This window comes from Phycodurus eques, chromosome 3, assembly GCF_024500275.1.
Source record: "Phycodurus eques isolate BA_2022a chromosome 3, UOR_Pequ_1.1, whole genome shotgun sequence".
Lineage (NCBI taxonomy): Eukaryota > Metazoa > Chordata > Actinopteri > Syngnathiformes > Syngnathidae > Phycodurus > Phycodurus eques.
In genome coordinates, this window is record NC_084527.1 from 30,480,588 (window position 1) to 30,503,201 (window position 22,614).

At 44.3% G+C, this 22,614-nt stretch overlaps 1 protein-coding gene across 3 annotated transcripts in view; it reads left to right on the forward strand.

The window, feature by feature from the left end:
* LOC133400424 (tenascin-like) overlaps window positions 1-22,614 on the forward strand; it is a 133,004-nt gene that overhangs the window by 98,172 nt on the left and 12,218 nt on the right. For 2 of the 3 annotated variants that reach the window (XM_061673078.1, XM_061673077.1), the window contains exons 6-10: window positions 2,893-3,046; window positions 6,665-6,934; window positions 7,323-7,508; window positions 10,151-10,240; window positions 10,993-11,256. In XM_061673078.1, coding sequence (XP_061529062.1) covers window positions 2,893-3,046; window positions 6,665-6,934; window positions 7,323-7,508; window positions 10,151-10,240; window positions 10,993-11,256 — 964 coding nt within the window. Of the gene's footprint in view, window positions 1-2,892; window positions 3,047-6,664; window positions 6,935-7,322; window positions 7,509-10,150; window positions 10,241-10,992; window positions 11,257-20,011; window positions 20,288-22,614 lie in introns of all 3 variants that reach the window. The other variant, XM_061673079.1, reaches the window with a different exon arrangement.

Here is a 22,614-nt window from a genome sequence, read left to right on the forward strand (position 1 = left end):
AAGGGACCGATACAAAGTCTGCATCACTGCAGACGCTGCACCAATCTGCCTGTCGATCTCCCGTTCCATTCTTCCCTCGCTCGTGAACAAGAACCCAAGATATTTGAACTCCTTCACTTGGTGCAGGATCTCATCCCCGACCTGGAGACGGTACGCCACCCTTTTCCAACTGATGACCATGTTCTCAGATTTGGAGGTGCTGATTTTCATCCCAGCCGCTTCACACTCGGCTGCGAACCGCTCAGTTGGAGATCACAGCTTGATGAAGCCAACAGAACCACATCATCTGCAAAAAGCAGAGATGCAATACTGAAGCCACCAAACCGGAGCCCCTCTGTGCCTCGGCTGCACCTAGAAATTCTGTCCATAAAAGTTATGAACAGAATCGGTGACAAAGGGCAGGAGTCCAACCCTCACCGGAAACGAGTCCGACTTACTGCCGCCAATGGGGACCAAACTCTTAATCTGTCGTACAGGGACCGAACAGCCCGTATCAGGGGGTTCTGTACCCCATACTCCCGAAGCACCCCCCACTGCCCCACCCCGAGGGACATGTTCGTACGCCTTCTCCAAGTCAACAAAACACATGTAGACTGGTTGGGTGAACTCCCATGCACCCTCGAGGACCCTGCCAAGGGTAAAGAGCTGATCCACTGTTACACGGCCAGTACAAAAACCACACTGTTCCTCCTGAATCTGAGATTCGACTTCCTGACGGACCCTCCTCTCCAGCACCCCTGAATAGACCTTACCAGAGAGGCTGAGGAGTGTGATCCCCCTGTAGTTGGAACACCCCCCCCCCCCCCCCCCAGTAACCCTTCTTAAAAAGGGGAACCACCACCCCCAGTCGCCAATCCAGATGCACTGTCCCCGATGTCCACACGATGTTGCAGAGGCGTGTCAACCAGGACAGCCCTACAACATCCAGAGCCTTTAGGAACTCCGAGCGAATCTCATCCACCCCCGGAGCCTTGCCACCGAGGAGCTTTTTAACCACCTCGGTGACCTCAACCCCAGAGATAAGAGAGCCCGCCTCAGAGACCCCAGACTCTGCTTCCTCATGGGAAGGCGTGTCGGTGGAATTGAGGAGGTCTTCAAAGTATTCCCCTCACCAACTCACAACGTCCTGAGTCGAGGTCAGCAGCGCCCCATCCCACTATACACAGTGTTGATGGTGCACTGTTTCCCCCTCCTGAGACACCGGATGGTGGACCGGAATGTCCTCAAAGCCGTCCAGAAGTCTTTCTCCGTGGCCTCACCGAACTCATCCCACGTCCGAGTTTTTACCTCAGCAACCACCAAAGCTGCATTCCGCTTGGCCAGCCGGTACCCATCAGCTGCCTCAGGAATCCCACAGGCCAAAAAGGTGCGATAGGACTCATTCTTCAGCTTAATGGGATCCCTCACCGCTGGTGTCCCCCAACGGGTTCGGGGATTTCCGCCACAACAAGCACTGACCACCTTATGGCCACAGCTCTGGGTTAGGGTTAACCCTAACCCTAACCCTGCCTCGGCAATGGGGGCACTGAACATGGTCCACTCGGACTCAATGTCCCCCACTGCCCCCGGAATGTGGGTGAGGTTCTGCCAGAGGTGGGAGTTGAAACTCCTTATGACAGGGGATTCTGCCAGACCTTCCCAGCAGACCCTCACAATACGTTTGGGCCTGCCAGGTGGAAACGGAATCTTCCCTCACCGTTGGAGCCAACTCACCACCAGGTGGTGATTAGTTGACAGCTCCGCCCCTCTCTTCACCCGAGCGTCCAAGACATGCGGCTACAAGTCTGAGGACACGACCACAAAGTCAATCATCGAACTGCGACCTAGGGTGTCCTGGTGCCAAGTGCACGTATGGACACCCTTATGCTTGAACATGGTGTTTGTTACAGACAATCCGTGACAAGCACAGAAGTCAAATAACAGAACACCACTCGGGTTCTGATCGGGGGGGGCCGTTCCACCCCCTCCACGGACTCCAAAAAGGGTGGGTCCTCTGAACTGCTGTTTGGTGCATATGCACAAACAACAGTCAGGAACCGTCCCCCCACCCAAAGGCGGAGGGAGGCTACCCTCTCGTGCACCGGGGTGAACCCCAACATACAGGCACCGAGCCGGGGGGCAATAAGTGTACCCACACGTGCTCGGCTCCAGAGTGGAAGAGACTGTGCCCGGTCAGACCCCATGGGTGCAGGCCCGGCCACCAGACGCTCGGCTTCAAGCCCAATCTCCAGGCCTGGTTGCAGAGGGGGCACCCGGTGACCCGCGTCAAGGGAAGGGAAAACCTCCTCCTGAATTCTTTAACATCATAGGGGGTTTTGGAGCTGTGCTTTGTCTGGTCCCTCACCTCGGACCTGTTTGCCATGGGTGACCCTGCCAGGGGCCTAAAAGCCCCAGACAACTTAGCTCCTAGGATCATTGGGACACACAAACCCCTCCACCACTATAAGGTGACAGCTCACGGAGGGGTATATGAAATCCTCCCCGTAAAATTTAAATCACTCTAATAGCTCATCTATTGCAAAATAAAAAACAAAAATAAATAAAATGTATTAGACAAGCCAAGAGTAAGAAAACAACATGAAAATGATTTATACAATTTTGAGTAACAATGTCTTAATTTCTCTTTGTATGATCTGATCACGCAGGTATAACCATAGTATGTGACTATATCAGTGAAACTATGTCATATTATTAGGAGCGGTGTAAGGGGTTGTAAGGGTTGTATTTTTGCCTGATGAAAGGGAGGGTCAGGTTTTTTAGCTAGGTTGCTAGCTAGGTTGGGGTTCTGGAGAGCCCCAAGGGGGGGATACATTGGTTTAGGCCATTCTTTGACAACACAACACACAGAGACGTTGAAAGATGCTCCTGAGTGATGTTTTTTGGTTCTTGCAGAAAGAGGAGGATGGTGAGATTTTGAGCTCCCTCGGCCGTCCAGACACGACCTTTGAGCAGTCTGGCTTGGGCCCTGGCCAGGAGTACGAAGTCAAACTGGAGGTAGTGAAGAACAAGAAGCGTGGACCACCTGCCTCCAAGAATGTTATCACAAGTAAGTGTACATATTCATGTTGCAAACTACTATTACTGTAAATTATTGTTTTCTTTATGTTATATTATTTTTGTATGTATACTGGGTATGTGTCAGCCTTTTTATATTTTTTGCTTTGACTATTCCACATCTTTTTTATTTGAATATATTATTAGTACAATATGTTACTTTTTGTCAATACAGTACGAATATATCTTTGAAGTCACTGAAGATTATTCCCGAAGAAATTTATTAACAGAGGTTGAGAACATGATAAAAAGGTTTGTATTGTATTTGATCGTGAACATTTATTATTACCTTGCTTGGTATTAATACAAACCAAAATTACTTAAAGTCAAATTTAAGCAGTGGCTAATTTCCATGAAACAGAACCGCCTTATCAAAACAGTGTTCAGCGAGCCTCAAATTAGAGTGTTTGAAGTGTATAATTATTGTTCCTTGGTGTGGATTCCCAAAAGCATGTCACAGACCTATTGTCAAGACACCTGGGAACTGTTTTACAGATTTTCTCAGTCGCTTTGATACATTTCTCAGATCAGAATTGAAATTCTCAAAACTACTTGTTCAATCTTCACATTGTGTCCATTTCTTTCAACAGTCTCCCCTTTTATTTGAACAAGTTGCAAATGCATTGGAACGTTCATGAAAATGATTATGTAAAATTCTCTGCTGTTTCCCACATTGCCAATCGCTTATGTCGTGTTGATCAAAATGTTTTATCGTGTACTCTGTTGAATAGTATCAAACCCCCCCCCCCCCCCCCCCTCACACACACACACACGCACACACACACACAACACACACACACACACAACATTTTAGGCACTAGTTCATTGCATAAGTCTTTACATGCAAAATGGTAGAACAAGTTCTCATAATATGTCAAGCCTATTGTATTTCTATACATTATCCTTATCATTCTTAATTTTATTTCCTAATAAATTTCTGGTGCAGTAATACAAGATGAAGTCAAAAAGCCCGAAGCCATTTTCTGCACATACATATACATACATGCATCAGCATAAATTAGAAGATGGGGTTCAAAATTCTTTCTGTCATTCACGCTCTCTTAACATGCTGAGAGCTTTCAAAGTGTCAGGTAAACCCTGGTGCTTCCGCTCCCTCCTCACTGAAGCGCCCATGTTCGGAATGTACCAGTCAGTCACACAGTAGGGCTTTAGAGGGATGCCTTCCTGCCTGTCCAGAGAATGGTCTCTTGTGACACCCAAATGAGACACATACAGGCTGTGCTCAGCTCTGGTGTGGATTAGTACTCCTCCACAGAGGGATGTCTTTCCTAAAGTTGACTGTGTGTGACACATTGATTCTAGCCCTGGTGAAAAGATGTCCTTCATGGGGTTTTGATCTGTATGATGTTTGAATGACCTCATGAATATAAAAAAAAGTGTCTCCACTTGCATTTATGAAATTCCTATATTATATATATATCACTCTGGTCTATGGAGGCATCCATATCCTGTGGGAGCGCCACTCTGTGTTTGCTGTGTGACTATTTGAACACAATCTTGTAGGAATGCATATTGATTGTTTTTATAATCAATTATTTGACAGTATGTTGATGTTAGAGAAATATATGTTATTTTATTTTTTATATATACAGCACAGTCACTGATGGTGTCGTGGTAAACTCGCCTGACTTTGGTGCAGGCAGCGTGGCTTCAGTTCCCATTCAGTGATGGTATGAATGTGAGCGTGAGTGGTTGTCCATGTCTATATGTGCCCTGTGGCTGACTGGTGACCAGTTCAGGGTGTTGTCTGCCTTTCACCTGAAGTCAGCCTGGATAGTCTCCAGCACCCCACGACCCTGAACAGAATAAGTGGGATTGATGATGGATGGATGATTTGTGACACTGTACATATTCTTATTTTAGCTTCTTAGCATATGGCAGGTCTAAAATTTCACTGGATAATCTACATTTTTCGTTGTTTCCATTGTGTGACAAAACTGAATCTCCAAACCTTATGCTAATTGCTTTGAGCTAACTGTCAATAATCTCAACAAAAAGGTGGCCAGTAACCCATCAGCAGTGGTGGATAAAGTACGCAGCTCAAGTGACTTAAATCAGAGTACAGATCCTCATGGTCAAATGTTACTCCAATAAAAGTCAAAGGACCTAAATCGAATTATGACTCCAGTAAAAGTACGTAAGCAATTGCTTTAAAAAGTATTACAATGGTTTTTAAAAGTGCTTTTTATCACAACAGTCGCACACACAGCTTACATATCTTACAAGCACAACTTTGTAAGTCACACGTGCTTTACTGACCTCGCACATGCGAGTTAAAGAATATTTAAGTACTTAATTCACATTAGATAAAGGTATAGGTGTGCTGTACTGAAACATGTCAACCCTCCGCCTCATCTGCCCTGAGTTGTATCACTTGTAAAATATTAATACATCTTACCTGTAGCTCCATGTACTTGAGCTTCAATGTGAATTAAACGAGGACTGATTCAGGATGGAGGGCCGTGGACCTTTAAAGCGTACCTGTGCATTAACTCTCTGAATTCATCAAGTACGTGTTTGACTTATAAGTTGCGTGTGAGACCTATGCAAGGCGCATGTCCAACTTCATAAATTGCGTGCAGGAGATACGTAATGAGCGCTTGTGGCTTACTAAGTTGCGCTCGCCAGATACATTAGCGAGCAATTGACTCACGTGCTATAAATCGTGCACACGACCTAAAAAATTTAAGATGTTCCCGTCGTCTCCCGGGCTCTTTAAGTTCTTGTAGGCCATGATGAAATCTATGTGTGGTAAACAGAAAACACATTTAAAACAGTATTATAATTCTTTAGCTCTCTGCGTTCCAACAGAGTTTAGGTATGGCCGCGGATGATAAGGGAGAGCAGAAGCAGCTTCTTCTTCAATGCCTGCCAAGTCCATGACTTACAGTGCACAGCTGCTGCACATCACCTTTCCTCTCCGACTTCGATTTTACCCGCAAGCAAGCTGAGGGGCGGATGTGTAAGAGACAGCAACAGAAACACCACTTGAACACAAGCAATGACTAATAAACTGAGTTTTTAGAATTCTCCAACGCAACTGTAACAAGTACTTCTTAGAAATGTGATGGAAACAAAAGGACAATATTTGTTTTTTAAATGTAGTGGAGTCAAAGTTTCCAAAGCAAAAATCACTCAAGTAAAGTGGATCCTCAAAAACTATACTAAAGCCCATCAATCCATTTCCTGTACCACTTATTCCCACTAGGGTAAGCTGGAGACTATCTCAGCTGACTTCAAGTGGGTTACATCTTGGACTGGTTGTACTTAAGAACATCTTAAGAAAATGTACATTGTTACTGTCCACCACTGCCTATCAGACAGCTGAAGACGAGTGCAATATCTGATGACATATTGCGAAAGCAAGTGTTCTTTACAGAGTTTAACTCGTTTCGTTTCCATGGAGTCAGGCATAATATTATTTTTCAAGTGTCGTCCTGCAGTTGCATTGATGTGGCTTTGCATTAAACCTGTAAACCCCGAGGAGCTAAAAAGGTTGATTATTGACATGCTAAGTGCTTTTACTACATTTATCCCTGGTTTTAGACAACACAAGAACATTTGCTCATATGTGCTTCAAACCTTCCAGGAATTGACGCCCCGAGCCAGGTGAACATACGCGATGTGACAGACACAACGGCACTGGTGACCTGGTTCCAGCCTGTGGCCGATGTGGATGGGATCAGTGTTTCTTTTGGACCTGGCCCCAGCCCTGCTGATCACAGCGTGGTTGAGCTTTCCTCCACAGATACCCAATACCACCTCGGAGGCCTCATACCAGACATCCTATATGAGGTGTCTCTGACAGCCAGGAAGGGAGACCAGTCCAGTGTCCCTGTCTATGAATCATTCCTCACAGGTAAGGACCTTGCACTGAACTATGTTTTCAGGTATGGAAATGTCTTTTAATGCCTTTTATTCTAAATGGTAAAAATCAAAATTTTTATTTCCTGAACAAAGGGCTGCAGACAACTATCTGTTCATCACAAACAGGTTTAGAATCTGATGGTTAAGTAGGGATAGAGAGGGGTGTGTGAAGGACCACATATTCTGTAATTTTATAAAGGACAGATATCCTACTGAGGTGTGTTAAATGGTGTTTGTTCTTCAAAGGACCACCTATCCTACCAAGTTCAGAATAATGATAAATATTTCCTGCGGTACGAAGCATTCAGTCATCGCCCCTAACGGAAACAACTTGTCAGTGATTACCATCAGTATTAAATCAACTTCTCTCTGTGTGTTAGACTTGGATGCCCCCAGAGACCTTCAGAAGCTGGAGCTGACTGATGAAAGCATCACTCTTGAATGGAAAAACAGCCAAGCACAGGTGGACAACTATCGCATTAAGTATGGACCTCTGTCTGGAGGCGAGCACAGAGAACTGCTCTTCCCTGCCGGTCCCAAAGAAACAACACAGGCCAAGATCATCGGTACAGACAATCCCAGTGCCTCACAGTTACACACCTTCTCAATTACATATTGCACAGAGGAAATTCACACTGTTTGCCCCACATCTCATATGACATTTTGGTTATAAAATAGTAATATTGAAACTCAGTTTTACAAAGCAAGATAATATTGGTATTCATGGTTGGTCTCTAAAACCAGTTAAAGGACCTATAGCAGTTCAGATGATTTATATTTCGCTAATATGTTCTCTTTATGTATTTTTTGCTCAGAAAAATGAAACTAGCAGTCATTTCCAATAATATAAATCCGTTTTGGAGCAATCGGTAAACAACGACTTGCCCTGGGAACACCCCTTTTATGTCGTCAAAATCGATTTGCCACCATGTCTTGGTGTGACGTCATTGACAGAATGGAGACCATTTCGCCGCAAGATAAAGGCAAATGTACTATATTATAAAGTGGCAGTGTTTACCCATATTTTATATATTATCACTGTCTGAAGGAATACTCGCACCTCTAAAATGACAACTTTTCAGAAAATAAAAAAATAAAAAACTGCATCTTACTTGAGTTTACAAAGCCCGCTTTGTTCAAGTTGGTATTATACCTTATATTGCTATAATATACCGTTGAACATCACAACAGCACCCCAAAATTATGTTCAATAACTAAAAAAAAATCACATTTATCACGCTGTCATTGATTAAAATGGTACAAGCACGCTCTTACCTCATGTGGCTTCCTTCCTTCTACAATGACGTATTAACAGTGATTTTAATATAACAAGCCTACTCAAATGTATCCAACATCACTATTTTCACTCATTATTGTCAAAAAAAAAAAAAAAAAAGCATCCATACTTTCAAAATAGGCGACAATTACGGTGCACTGCTTGTGCAGAATGTGGATATACAGTAGATTAAGTTTTACTTTCACTTTTCAGACATTCTGAGCATTCAAGCAATATGGCGACTCAACAGCTGTAGAAACCTCAGATGAGGAATATGATTATTTCAGATACAGAGCCTGAAGGCATGTTTCCCGTTATTAGCCACCCATTTACCATCTCAATAGCAATTATCAAGTGCAGAGAAGATAAGGGACCATCTTAAAAACTGACTAAATAGCACTCCATTTCTTTAACTTACTGTACAGAGCAGCCAGGATGTACAACCACTTCCCTACATCCCACTTAGTTCCATTTCTATGGCAATTTTCAAATGTTTCCTTAGCTGTGATTGGGACCCGGCTGGCATCACACAAAAAGTCAAAGAAAAAGACGCCATAATCTAAATGCTAACTGAGATGTTGTGGCCTCTTGTGACGTTCACACTTCCACCTCTGAATTTCTGTGCAACTTTAGAGATTTGAATAAGTAACAAAAAAAAATCATACACACGGATGGCCGTAATGATAATATCTACTGACATATGATACAAAATATGAATGTTAGTGATGTTCATGAATTCTCTGATGGAGGATAACTGTTCATTTAGTACCCTGGACCAATTAATGTTAGTCCAAACAAATAGGTAGGCCGACTGGTACTGATCCAAGTTTTATCACTGCACGCAGTGTTTTTGTTTTCCTTTATTTATTTCGGGCTCACATTATCTCTGCATCCTAGTGACACAACTAAAAAGTATTTGTGTGGGGGGGGGGGGGAACAATTTCCAGTATAAAATGTTTACTCGTATGATTATTTGGACGTTTATTTGTTGTGTCTTGTTAAATGGACAGTGTTATGTTCTGCAAGCTCATATCCACAATGGCTTGCCTTTGTTTTCTATCATGAAATGTTTGCCCAACTACAATAGGTCCACTTTATGAGAAAACCACCCAGGGGGATTTGGCATTCACTGTTTAAATTGAATCACACTGCAGCTTATTTCTCTTTGAGCTCAAGCAAGAGAAGTGGACATGTTTTCATCTATCAATGCTGTTGACGTTATAAAGCAACGCTTTGAGCCTTGTTTTTTTTGTTTTTTTCCTCCAGTTTGTTTCTAGATTAGACACAATAAGGGAGAGGAAAAAACTTTGTCTCATAGTGTCTTTGTCTGGCGCAATTCTTTGTCCTTGGGAGGCCCATCTCATGGAAAAGCATTGTGTCCATTCAGCAGACGTCCCCCTCTTCTCCACACACACCTCAGTGGTGCTTTCACACAGTTATTATCTGTAATTGCCTTCACGCTCGTGATTTTATTGATAATGAGTTTCCTGTGTATTAGGTGTAATTTCATGCTGCAGAACTCTGTGTGTGATGACCTCTGTGGGAGTTAATAAAGGAATTAAAGGCGATCAGGCCTAGAGAGGGCTTAATTGTGGAAAGCAAAAGGTTTCCAAAGCTGGCTGTATCATTGGGAGTAGTGTTTCTGCAGCACGACAAGGGCCCTATAGATCCATCAATGCAAATACACCAGCCGTGTTCCACTATGAGCTCAAGCTTACCATGAAATGCAATTTGGCTGCAACCTATTGTGCTATCGCGCCACGTGAAAGTGTTTTTGTGTTTGCCGTGGCCACCGAAGCCATTACCAAAAACAGCTGGCCACTTGATGACACAGCCTCCCAGGCATTCAACTCGTGAAAGATATAGGAATTTGAGCAAACAATACATGACACTTTTTTATTTGAATTGCTGAATATAATTAATTTTATTTAGGTCTGAGACCGGGCACAGAGTACGGAATGGGAGTGACAGCAGTGAAAGGTGAACGGGAGAGTCTGCCCACGACCACCAATGCTGTGACCGGTATGAAGCTTTCACTCGTCTCTTACTACAATAACACGATTACAAACTTTATAATGTCGGTAAATTAACCTACCGCAGCGATATTTGTTATTTAACAATTACAGGACAGTAGTTTGTTTCTCTATTGTGGCAACACTATTGTATATTTTTCATGTGTTGTGACAGATTAACATGAATATACTGTATACTAGTAGTTTAGTTTGCTTTGTTCATGCATTTGCACCGCCAATAATATTTCTTTTGCTTTTCAAATCTTTGCAAGAAATTTGGCCCTTTTGTGGTATAAGTGTGTGTGTGTGTCAGGTTAACAGATTAACTTCCATTTCAGCGTATATGCAGTTACTGTCATATGAATGGGTATAATTTAGTGAAAAGAAATAGGGAAGGGGAAAAGCTTATGTGAATACGCTGTACGTATGGTATGATATGTCACTCCAAAAATATGTAACAAAAACCTGTTGCTATTTTAAACGATTAATTAATGACTTTCCCTGTGCCGAATTCGCTTCTCCGTGGGGCCAACATTATTTGTGTCCTTATTTTTACTGTCAGGAAGAATTGAAAGTTGTAAAAGCTATGCAACCTTTTATTTTGCTTTGAATGGTCAAATACCTGCCCTGTGATTGACTGGAGAGGGTGACGGTCCAGGGTGCGCCGCCACTTGTCAGGTCAAATGGACTTCGAGCTCATCTGTGACCTTGAATAAGTGAAGTCAAATGCCAATTTCCAAACTCCTGTCTTCTCTGTTTCAGCTCTGGATGCACCAAAGGACCTAACTGTTGCAGAGGTGACAGAGACAACGATGATGTTGGAGTGGAGGCGCCCCCTGGCTAAGCTGGACTCCTACCGACTTGTCTGTGTTTCCGCTGATGGCCAAAGGGCAGAGGAAGTGGTCCCGGGAGGATCTGAGTCTCATACCTTGAGAGGCCTAACACCAGGCATGCTCTATACCATCGGCATCACTGCCGAGAGGGGCCGCAGGACGAGTGCACCGGCCACCATCTCAGCACCTACAGGTCAGTGAAGTTGAATCATTCGCTATGTTTCAATAGAAATATTATCAAATATACTGTAGTTCCTCGTTGGACCAAGTGACTGACATATCAGTTCAGTTTTAGAGGGCTTTTACAGCTTGCCCATTAGGTAAAGAAACAAAAGTTGTAAAACAAAAGGAGCTCCATTCAGTAGAATAGAGCACAGACCGCAGCCAAGGCCCAACTCTGAAGAAAAATGTGGAACAGCATATTTGTGTGCTTTTCTGTCTTTTTGTTTGCAGGTTACTTCGTTGATCATGGCAACATTTTATTTCCTTCTTCCAGTATGTAACTATGCAAAGGAAAAAAAAAAAACACTGATCAGTACATAACCTTGTGCCTCGCTTTTTAAGTTTGGTTTCGTATCCGGAGGTTCATTTATCTCTTTTCAGGCAATTAATCCTGTTTTCTTTTTTTACAGTGCATTACTTTTCATCTGAAATTGAAAATGAAAGATTCTCACGAAAACAGCCTATTTTGGACAGAGAAAAACGATATGTTTTCATTTTATTATTTAGTCCACATATCACATTTAAATAGCAAACTAGCAACGGAGATTTCTCAATTTTAATATAAAAATGACAGTATTGCTTTTGTCAACATGCCCGTGATAACAGCATCTGCATTTTTGAATGAGCTTTACCACCTTTTCTGCTACCTCATTTGATATTCCGTCACGCCTTTTCTGTCTCTGTTCATACAGAATTGTAGGGAACAACAGCAATGCGACCATTTTGGCCATGAGCAGTTGTAGAACAGAAGCTTTTATTCTTCTTGTAGACATTCCGGCATCTTTGAGCAGACGTTTTTTTAAAGAGATACTGAGGTCATCTGAAACAAAACTGTTAATGTTTTACTTATTAATGCATGAGACCCATAATAAATTCGATTTGTATAAATATTCCTCTTTCATCCTCAAACCAGTAGCTTCCCCTTTGTATTGAGGACCACTGAATGACCGCAATATCTAATACAATAGGCGCAGAAAAGTAAAATAATAATAGTGGTTCCAGATCATCATAGGTTCATGTATTTGCCCCAAACGGAAGCAATGATTCAGTGTTTGCGTCAACTCATTCTATCTATGCCCCCGACTTGCCTTCATGTACAGTGTAGCATGTGGGAATACATTTGCCACTTTTCAGTTTTATTCCTCATCCTGAAAATAAGACAAATAAAATAAACCTGACATTTCATGAGTACATTATCCACATACGCAACGAGGTCTGATGTCTGTGGACAGAAATAAAAATACTGGGGAAAAGGAAGAAAAAGTTCTACCTTGGAAAGCTTACAAATAACTGTTCATTGTATATATTTTTTTGGGGGGGGGGGGGGGGGGGTACTGCACTCTATGTATAATGGGAAGGGTGATGGCAGTGTCGGTGAGGGGGAGCACTGAACAATGTTCATTCATGTGGTAATTGTTGACGTGAGCCTTGCTCCCCTCTGGTTTTGTGCGATTTGACCGCGATGAACTCTGGGCCTGTCAGATAAAAGGCCACATGCTGGGACTCCTGTTAAAACATTGTGTCTGAAATCAGCAGCCTTCTAATCCACAGCTTGCGCTGATCTACGTCCTTTATCGTCTCCAGACATGAACGTAGATTGGACTCATTTTACAGGAGGTATTGGAGAAATGAGGAGGGGTGGAGGTGAGACGAGGTTCGGACGGATGTTTCAGGGATCTACTCACTGCCTCATTGTCATTGAGAGGATTACAAAAAAATTATTTTGGTATTTCAAGTGACCTACTAAGGGGCAACACCAGACACAAATATATCCAGTGATCCTCCAAAATGCCGCCATTTTGAGTAACGAGCAAAGAAACGTGTTACTTTTCCCGGGTAAGTTGTCAGACTACAGTTACTTCTTTAAAACGACAGTATTACTTTTGAGTCATCAATATTTCTCGCCAAGTACTAAGTTATGGCTGGGGAGTCATAAAAAGAGCAGTTCATCTTGCCAAAAATATTGTCCCGATCACGCAAAATGCTCATTATTCAATAAAAACAACAAAGTCATTGGGAGGTGATTGTTTATTATACAATGCACAGTGATGGTACAGTACCATAAAAGTGCAAAGAAATGCACGATTTCACTATTGCCACACTGTTTTTGTTATTTTCTTTAGTAAAAAGTGTATTTGATTGTTGTTACTTTTTTTTTTTTTTTTTTTTTTTACACCATTATAGAATACAGTTTTACAGTCGTGTTGAGCGCGCAATGCACTGTGTGTTAATTAGTCATACCAAAATGCGGTGGTCATAAATCAGGACTGATTCACGGAAGGACTTACAATACTTATCTTAAATATCTATCCATCCAATTTCTACCGCTTATCCAGGTCGGGTCGCGGGGGCAGTAGCTTTAGCAGGGACGCCCAGACTTCCCTCTCCCCAGCCACTTCATCCAGCTCTTCCAGGGGGATCCCGAGGCGTTCCCAGGCCAGCCGAAGGACGTAGTCTCTCCAGCGTGTCCTGGGTGGTCCCCGGGGTCTCCTCCCGGTGGGACGTGCCCGGAACACCTCACCAGGGAGGTGTACGGGAGGCATCCGAATCAGATGCCCCACCCACCTCATCTGGCTCCTCTCGATGTGGAGGAGCAGCGACTCTACTCTGAGATCCTCCCGGATGACCGAGCTTCTCACCCTATCTCTAAGGGGGTGTCCGGGCTCTTTTCGGCCGAGTGTCCGGGCTCATTTCGGCCGCTTGTATCTGGGATCTTGTTCTTTTGGTCACGACCCACAGCTCGTGACAATAGGTGAGGGTAGGAACGAAGATCGACTGGTAAATTGAGAGCTTCGCCTTTCGGCTTAGCTCCTTCTTTACCACAACGGACCGATACAAAGTCCGCATCACTGCAGATGCTGCACCGATCCGCCTGTCAATCTCCCGTTCCATTCTTCCCTCACTCGTGAACAAGACCCCAAGATATTTGAACTCCTCCACTTGGGGCACGATCTCATCCCCGACCTGGAAAGGGCATGCCACCCTTTTCTGACTGAGGACCATGGTCTCAGATTTGGAAGTGCTGATTCTCATCCCAGCCGCTTCACACTCGGCTGCGAACTGCTCCAGTGAGAGTTGGAGCTCACGGCTTGATGAAGCCAGCAGAACCACATCATCAGCAAAAAGCAGAGATGCAATACTGAGGCCACCAAACCAGACCCCCTCTACACCTTGGCTGCGCCTAGAAATTCTGTCCATAAAAGTTATGAACAGAATCGGCGACAAAGGGCAGCCTTGGCGGAGTCCAACCCTCACCGGGAACGAGTCCGATTTACTGCCGGATATGCGGACCAAACTCTGACTCCGGTCGTACAGGGACCGAACAGCCCTTATCAGGGGGTTCGGTACCCCATAATCCCGAAGCACCCTCCACAGGACTCCCCGAGGGACACGGTCGAACTCCTTCTCCAAGTCCACAAAACACATGTAGACTGGTTGGGCAAACTCCCATGCACCCTCGAGGACCCTGCCGAGGGTGTAGAGCTGGTCCACTGTTCCACAGCCAGGACGAAAACCACACTGCTCCTCCTGAATCTGAGATTCGACTTCTCGATGGACTCTCCTCTCCAGCACCCCTGAATAGACCTTACCAGGGAGACTGAGCAGTGTGATCCCCCTGTAGTTGGAACACATCCTCCGGTCCCCCTTCTTAAAAAGGGGGACCACCACCCCAGTCTGCCAATCCAGAGGCACTGTCCCCGATGTCCACGCGATGTTGCAGAGGCGTGTCAACCAGGACAGCCCCACAACATCCAGAGCCTTTAGGAACTCCGGGCAAATCTCATCCACCCCCGGGGCCCTGCCACCGAGGAGCTTTTTAACTACCTCGGTGACCTCAAACCCAGAGATAGGAGAGCCCGCCTCAGAGAACGCATACTCTGCTTCCTCATGGGAAGGCGTGTCGGTGGAATTGAGGAGGTCTTCGAAGTATTCTCCCCACCGACTCACAACGTCCCGAGTCAAGGTCAGCAGCGCCCCATCCCCACTATACACAGTGTTGGTGGTGCACTGCTTTCCTCTCCTGAGACGTCGGATGGTGGACTAGAATTTCCTCGAAGCCGTCCGGAAGTCTTCCACCATGGCCTCACCGAACTCCTCCCATACCCGAGTTTTTGCTTCAGCGACCACCAGAGCTGCATTCCGCTTGGCCAGCCGGTACCCATCAGGTGCCTCAGGAGTCCCACAGGCCAAAAAGGCCCAATAGGACTCCTTCTTCAGCTTGACGGCATCCCTCACCGTTGGTGTCCACCAACGGGTTCGGGGATTGCTGCCACGACAGGCATCGACCACCTTACGGCCACAGCTCCGGTCGGCTGCCTCAGCAATGGAGGCGTGGAACATGGTCCATTCGGACTCGATGTCCCCCGCCTCCCCCGGAATATGAGTTCTGTCGGAGGTGGGAGTTGAAACTCCTTCTGACAGGGGATTCTGCCAGATGTTCCCAGCAGACCCTCACAATATGTTTGGGCCTGCCACGTCGGACCGGCATCTTCCCCCACCATCGGAGCCAACTCACCACCAGGTGGTGATCAGTTGACAGCTCCGCCCCTCTCTTCACCCGAGTGTCCAAGACATGCGGCCGCAAGTCCGATGACACGACCACAAAGTCGATCATCGAACTGCGACCTAGGGTGTCCTGGTGCCAAGTGCACGTGTGGACACCCTTATGCTTGAACAGCTTCGGCAAAGCAACGAAATGGGCCATAGAAGTCCAATAACAGAACACCGCTCGGGTTCTGATCGGGGGGGCCGTTCCTCCCAATCACGCCCTTCCAGGTCTCACTGTCATTGCCCACGTGAGCATTGAAAACCCCAACAGAACAATGGAGTCCCCAGCGGGAGCGCTCTCCAGCACCCCCTCCAAGGACTCCAAAAAGGGTGGGTACTCTGAACTGCTGTTTGGTGCATAGGCACAAACAACAGTCAGGACCCGTCCCCCCACCCGAAGGCGGAGGGAGGCTACCCTCTCGTCCACCGGGATGAACCCCAACGTACAGGCGCCGAGCCGGGGGGCAATAAGTCTACCCACACCTGCTCGGCGCCTCTCACCGTGGGCAACTCCAGAGTGGAAGAGAGTCCAACCCCTCTCGAGAGGACTGGTCACAGAGCCCAAGCTGTGTGTGGAGGCGAGTCCGACTATATCTAGTCGGAACGTCTCGACCTCACACACCAACTCGGGCTCCTTCCCTGCCAGAGAGGTGACATTCCACGTCCCTAGAGCCAGCTTCTGTAGCCGGGGTTCGTATCTCCAAGGTCCCCGCCTTCGGCCACCGCCCAGCTCAGACTGCACCCGACCCCTATGGCCCTTCCCACAGGTGGTAAGCCCATGGGAAGGGGGACCCACGTTACCCTTACGGGCTGTGCCCCATGGGTGCAGGCCCGGCCACCAGGCGCTCGCCTTTGAGCCCCACCACCAGGCATGAACAATAGAGTTAGGTTTAATTCAGCATGGTATACAGTATAATTTTTTGCCATTGTCAATTTTCCACGTGTACTTTAATGCACCCTCTGTTGCAGCATTGTTGACCTGTTTGATGTTTTACATTCCTCTTCTTTGTTGAATTCCTTGGTGGCCTGCAATGTGTCTTCATGGTATGATGCCGCCATATTGCTCTAGGTACACTGTATGCTGTGAAAATGCACGACAGATCAGAGATTAACGTTATCCATGATCCAAGTCTGTGGCGCATGCAGCCAACACGTCAAACTCAACTTTACCAAACAATCAAATGTGCCACTTGTCAGAAGCTAACACTGTTAGCTAACAGTAAAAAATGCATTAAAAAAAAATAATAAAAAATAAAAAACTCAATGCAGAGACTCAACTCTGTGTGGGTCATTTTTATTTAATGACTGTAAAGAAATAAATAAATGAATAAATCAAATTTTACTATTTTATTTTATGCCGCCTTGATTTTAGATGGGTAAATGTCTCCACGCAGAAACAGCCATGCTTTGAGTCCTATCATCAAAAAGTTATTGATGATTAGCTTTAGGCATTCATAGTAAAGAGGAAATGGTGGTGCCCCATTAAAATACACACTTTTCATAACGGTAAAGACAAAAGTGCATAAAAGTAAATACATTAGCAGCTTCATTAAAAATTCTCTGATTTGCACAATTTACGTGTTGACCTTCAAACTCCTCGGCAGCAAGTGCATGAATGACCCTAACTACTCATTAAACCCATTACACTCTTTATGCATTTGTAATAATGTATAAGACAGAACAATAGTTCCGACACTTTCACAAATTGATAAATATTTATACATATCGGATTTAACGTAATTTATTTTGTTGTCTGCTACTGTGTGAATGCAAAATGGCTGCCTTGTCCTGGCACTGCAGCCCACAGATCCCTCTGCTCTGTTGCAACAACATAATGAGGCTATTAGCAGTGGCATTAAAAGACAGCTTGAGTGACGAAGAAGGACTGTTTGTAAAAGAACCAAAAAAAAGGGAAGGAAGGAAGGAAAGGAAAGGAAGCTGCATTTGCATTAGTTTCATGGAAAAGGCATATTAAGCAATAGGAGAAAAATACTATTCATCTAAAAATGTAATTAGCATGTTCAGAAAACATCATTTCAGACAACAGTAAAGACATTTTGGCATTAAAAGTTTGACAAATCTTCAGAATATTTTTCTTCTTAGAAACAATTGTGACCTTTTGATGGATAACAACTGTCAATAATTCAAATATTCCTATCAGTAAAATGTATTGATTTTCCAAACAAAACGGACCATGTCTTTACCGTTATTGATCAAATTACTGTATATGAAAATGACCCATGTACGCAAGCAATTAAAAAGTCACTTCTCCGTAATATGTCCCCTTTAAGTAATTAAAAGGCTTGTTTTGTAAAATTGTATCGAGTTGATTGTAATGAAAAGGCATGGCATAACATACAGTAATTATTCAGCAGTGGTCATCTGATTCCAACAGAGGCATTCATCACATGTCACTCACGCTGTCTTCCGTCACATCTGCTCTCCATAAGCTTGCCAGTGTTGAGAAGATAATGGGAGTTGCAATGTTTATCTGCACCCTCGATCTTATTCTAATCTATTCTCTGAATGCTCGCGGGCACAATGGACTCCAATTACGGGCGGCTGCACATTACGCCGCATGGCTTCCGCATATAGGTTTGAAGTGGACAGCGTACTTTCTACCATCCTGGCGGGGCTACGCTGTACCTTCAAATGTTAATGGCTCATTTTTGGTCATTAATGCACACAAGCTGCATTGCATGTCTGCCTGCTGCTTTCAATCTTCAAGTCTTCTCTCTCATATGGTAATATGGAGGGGATGGCTATAGGCAGCCATCAAATAATGAGATGCTTTGTTCACTCTCATCTTTTGTCGTGAAAATAGAGAAATCTTTCCACCCCGGCCAAGGGAAAGCTACATTTTCCTCTGAGACGGCAAAATGAAATAACTGAAATACAAATGTGATACCATTAGTGTCAACACCCATTTTCTGCTCCTGTCATCAACTGTCTCACAAAACCCCACTCATGTTTGCTTGGATGTTGAATGTGACTTGTAATCAGCATTTCTGAATGCTTTGGTTGTATGCCGAAGGTTAGACCAATATTAGCTGGATTTTTATCAAAATATTCCTACCAAGGATCCAGTCCAAATTTTCAGCACCACCAGACCAACCTTGAAAGACATATTGTTCTAAACCCAGAGTTTCCCAAAGTGTGAGTTAGACCACATAGTGGGGTGCATGGCTATTACAGGGGAGCTAGAAAAGTGACATGAATGAATCTGCAGTAACTGGGTAGAAAGCTAAGGCTAAAAGATCCCAATCAGTGTGTACACAAAGTTACTTACAGTTTATTTTTTTTAAAAAAAAGGTAATGGCTAATAGCTCCAAGCTCAATTGTAATATGTTTGATTGTATTTCATGGGCGGCACGGTGGACGACTGGCTAGAGCGTCAGGCTCACAGTTCTGAGGACCGGGGTTCAATCCCCGTCCCCGCCTGTGTGGAGTTTGCATGTTCTCCCCGTGCCTGCGTGGGTTTTCTCCGGGCACTCCGGTTTCCTCCCACATCCCAAAAACATGCATTAATTGGAGACTCTAAATTGCTCATAGGCATGACTGTGAGTGCGAATGGTTGTTTGTTTGTATGTGCCCTGCGATTGGCTGGCAACCAGTTCAGGGTGTACCCCGCCTCCTGCCCGATGACAGCTGGGATAGGCTCCAGCACGCCCGCGACGCTTGTGAGGATAAGCGGCTCAGAAAATGGATGGATGGATGTATTTCATGTTTAAAATGTACATTGTAATTCAGTAATTCTTTCACATACCACTAGAGGGAGGCCATGTACCATTAGTGGTACGCATAACAGACTTTGAGAATAACTGTTATAGTGCATTGATATTTGCTTGGGGAAGATTTGATTTAAATGGGGACGTTTTTTTTGTTTGTTTGTTTGTTTGTTTGTTTTTGTTAACACTAATCAGTGAACAAGCTTAGTTTAAAGGTTGGTTGTACAATTGAGCATACACTGTGCTTGGACAAATTAAGCACATGTTCTGCCTTATTCGGATAGGAGGGCGCAGAATTCCTCATCCAGTTGAGGGGCAAGAGGGTTGGGGGGCCTTCAAAAGTTTCATATTCAAAAACGTGGGGGCTAAACAACGTCACTGGTCAAACCTGTTCATAATTTGCGTGCCATCATCCTGTAACTCCATGTTGGTTTGTTTTTCATCAACCAGTTGAGGAGAAGCCCATGGTGACTAATGTCACTATCAGCGATGTGTCATGGGACAGCTTCCTCCTATCCTGGTCTGCAGTGGAGGGGGCCTTTGAAGCATTTCTGATCGAGGTTACTAATGCAGAGACGGGCGCTGAGTGGCAAAATCACACTGTGCCTGCCGATGCTCGCAGCATTGTCATCTCTGGCCTCACGCCCACCACCTGGTACAGGGCCAATCTGTACGGGGTGTACAGGGGCCTCTTCTTAGACCCTGTCTTTGCAGACACCATCACAGGTATAAACACCGTCATCGCTGGAGCTTTTCTCTTTCCTTTGCTTGATTCCGCTCTTGCTGCTTCACGCTCTGAAAGAATTTATGTGTGGACTTTGCAAATGAGAGCTAGTTGAGACTGTTACATTGTGTTCATGGATTTCTGCTGTGTGCATCACAATCCCAACTCCCAAAAGTGTTGAAGAAAGTGATGGAATGTTTTTATTGCAAAAAGTTGGCATAATAATTGGCATTTGTCATGTGATTGAAAAACTTTGGTTGAAACTCTGCATAGAAATGAAGAAAGCAAGTTTTGTTCCCTCTCGTTTGTGAGCACAAACATTTCAATTGTTGGAAAAACACATTAAAAGGAAAACACAGACAGACTAAGCATCGCCCCCACTCTGGCAGACGTGATGCCAAACATGCTACTCAGGCAGTCTAACCAATACAAATTCACAAACAGCACCCTATCACTGGACATCATTCAGGCATTAATGCTCCATTACAGGCTGTAGAAAAGTCAGGAGTATCTCACTTGGAGTATACGAGGTTCAACCTTAAAGCCCTCCAGTCAAATGTAATTTTAAAAAAAAATCAAAAAATAAAACATGATAAATGGCTGTGAAAAGTTAGTATTTGTTTTTTATTCAACAAATAATTTTATCAGCAAACCTAACAATGAGGCACTTTTTCGACAACCAGGATGGATTTTTAAAATAAACTTTAAGGAATAACATAAAGGACATAACGATAAGTTGTGCTTAGTGGTGATATGTTAGCTAGTATAACAATTAAATACAAATAGCTTGCACCTGTAGAGTACAGTCTTTTTGTGAGCATGGAGTTCAGGTACATGAAGTTGTCCCTAATTTGCAAGTAGACATTTCAAGTGCCGTTTCATTGCACTTTTGTTGGAGATTGTAAATGTCCTACTTTCCAGTTCTGTAGAATGAAGCAATATTCCCATGCTGATGGATCAATTTACCAAATGAGCTATCACCCGCACACACACAAAAAAAAAACATGTCGTGTGTTAACCCAGTCACAGATTTGTGTTTAATCTACTTTTAAACTGTCAGTCTGCCTGCTGGCAAAGCCTGAAAAAAAAAAAAAAAAAACACCTGGTCTGTTATGTGTACAATCATAAACACATCAAAGAGCACGTCTGAAAGATTAACTGATAAAACAGGTGCGCTGGTGTCCCATCCACTTCACCAATCACAGTCATTATCAGTTATTACAATGAATTTCACTATGTTCCTACAAGTATGTGGACTACAAGTAGAAACAAAGCCAAATTACTCATGATGCATTGTAATGGCTCAAGAAAACATATCCTAAAACAATGCCTGTTGAAAAAGAGGAATCGTCTCATAGGCCAAATTTGCACTGTGGCAAAAGTAGAGTTTTGTGAGTTTGTGTCATTCCAGGATTCATCATCTTCTTCAACATTTGAAAGACTGAGGATCAGTCAAGTGAGGGAAAAAAAATGGGCGAACTGTCAGGAATTAAATAAAAACCCTGAGGCTTTAGTCAATTTGTATGAGACTGCTCGTCAGTATGCATCCCGAGTTCCCCAAAGACTGGGCTGCTCTTCATTCTCAGGCTGCCATTGCCCCTGAGCTCTAGTGCTTGGGTGCCAGGGGCTTCTGAGGCCATGCAGAATATGGCAGACACTCAACAGTCTATTGTCTGCATGTTAATGGTCGATCAAACCATCTTTTTTCAAGAGCATTAAACATTCCAAGTTAGTGAATGCAGGCGCAGGCTAACTTAATTATGTTGTGCACAGTAGTCAACACTAGTCAAGCGGAGAAAGACATTACAAGGGAGATTAAGTCCTCTAACTGAAAAACATTAAGCGAAGAAACCAAATAGTTTTATGTAACAAATGACCGATGGAACCACAAACAGATGTGGACAGCATGCCGAATTAGCTTGGATGTTTGGCATTTCTATCACCACAAACTAACAGTAAAGTTGTCAGGTGACACTGTCACACAGTTTCTGCTTGCACACCTTTGTTACTGCAGGCGCTGCTGCATAACCTAAGCCAAATAACAAGCTCGCTTTTGTGAGCGGGCATTCTGTTTCCCCAGGACGTGGGGGTGTGCAGGGAGACACAGTGGAAGGAGCCGTGGTGTCGACAGGGTGAAATCAGTAGCAAGCTAGCGCTTGTAAGCTGATGGATGCGACTCTCCCTCTGTTGCGCTGACCAGTTAAAGCTGCCGCTGGTGGCTAATGAAGAGTGACAGCTCCCTGGGATTTGTCTGCTCTGCTTCTCATTTCCACCGCTTCTTCTCACAACAAATGCCTCATGCATTTTTTCCTCATAAGAAAAAAGGGGT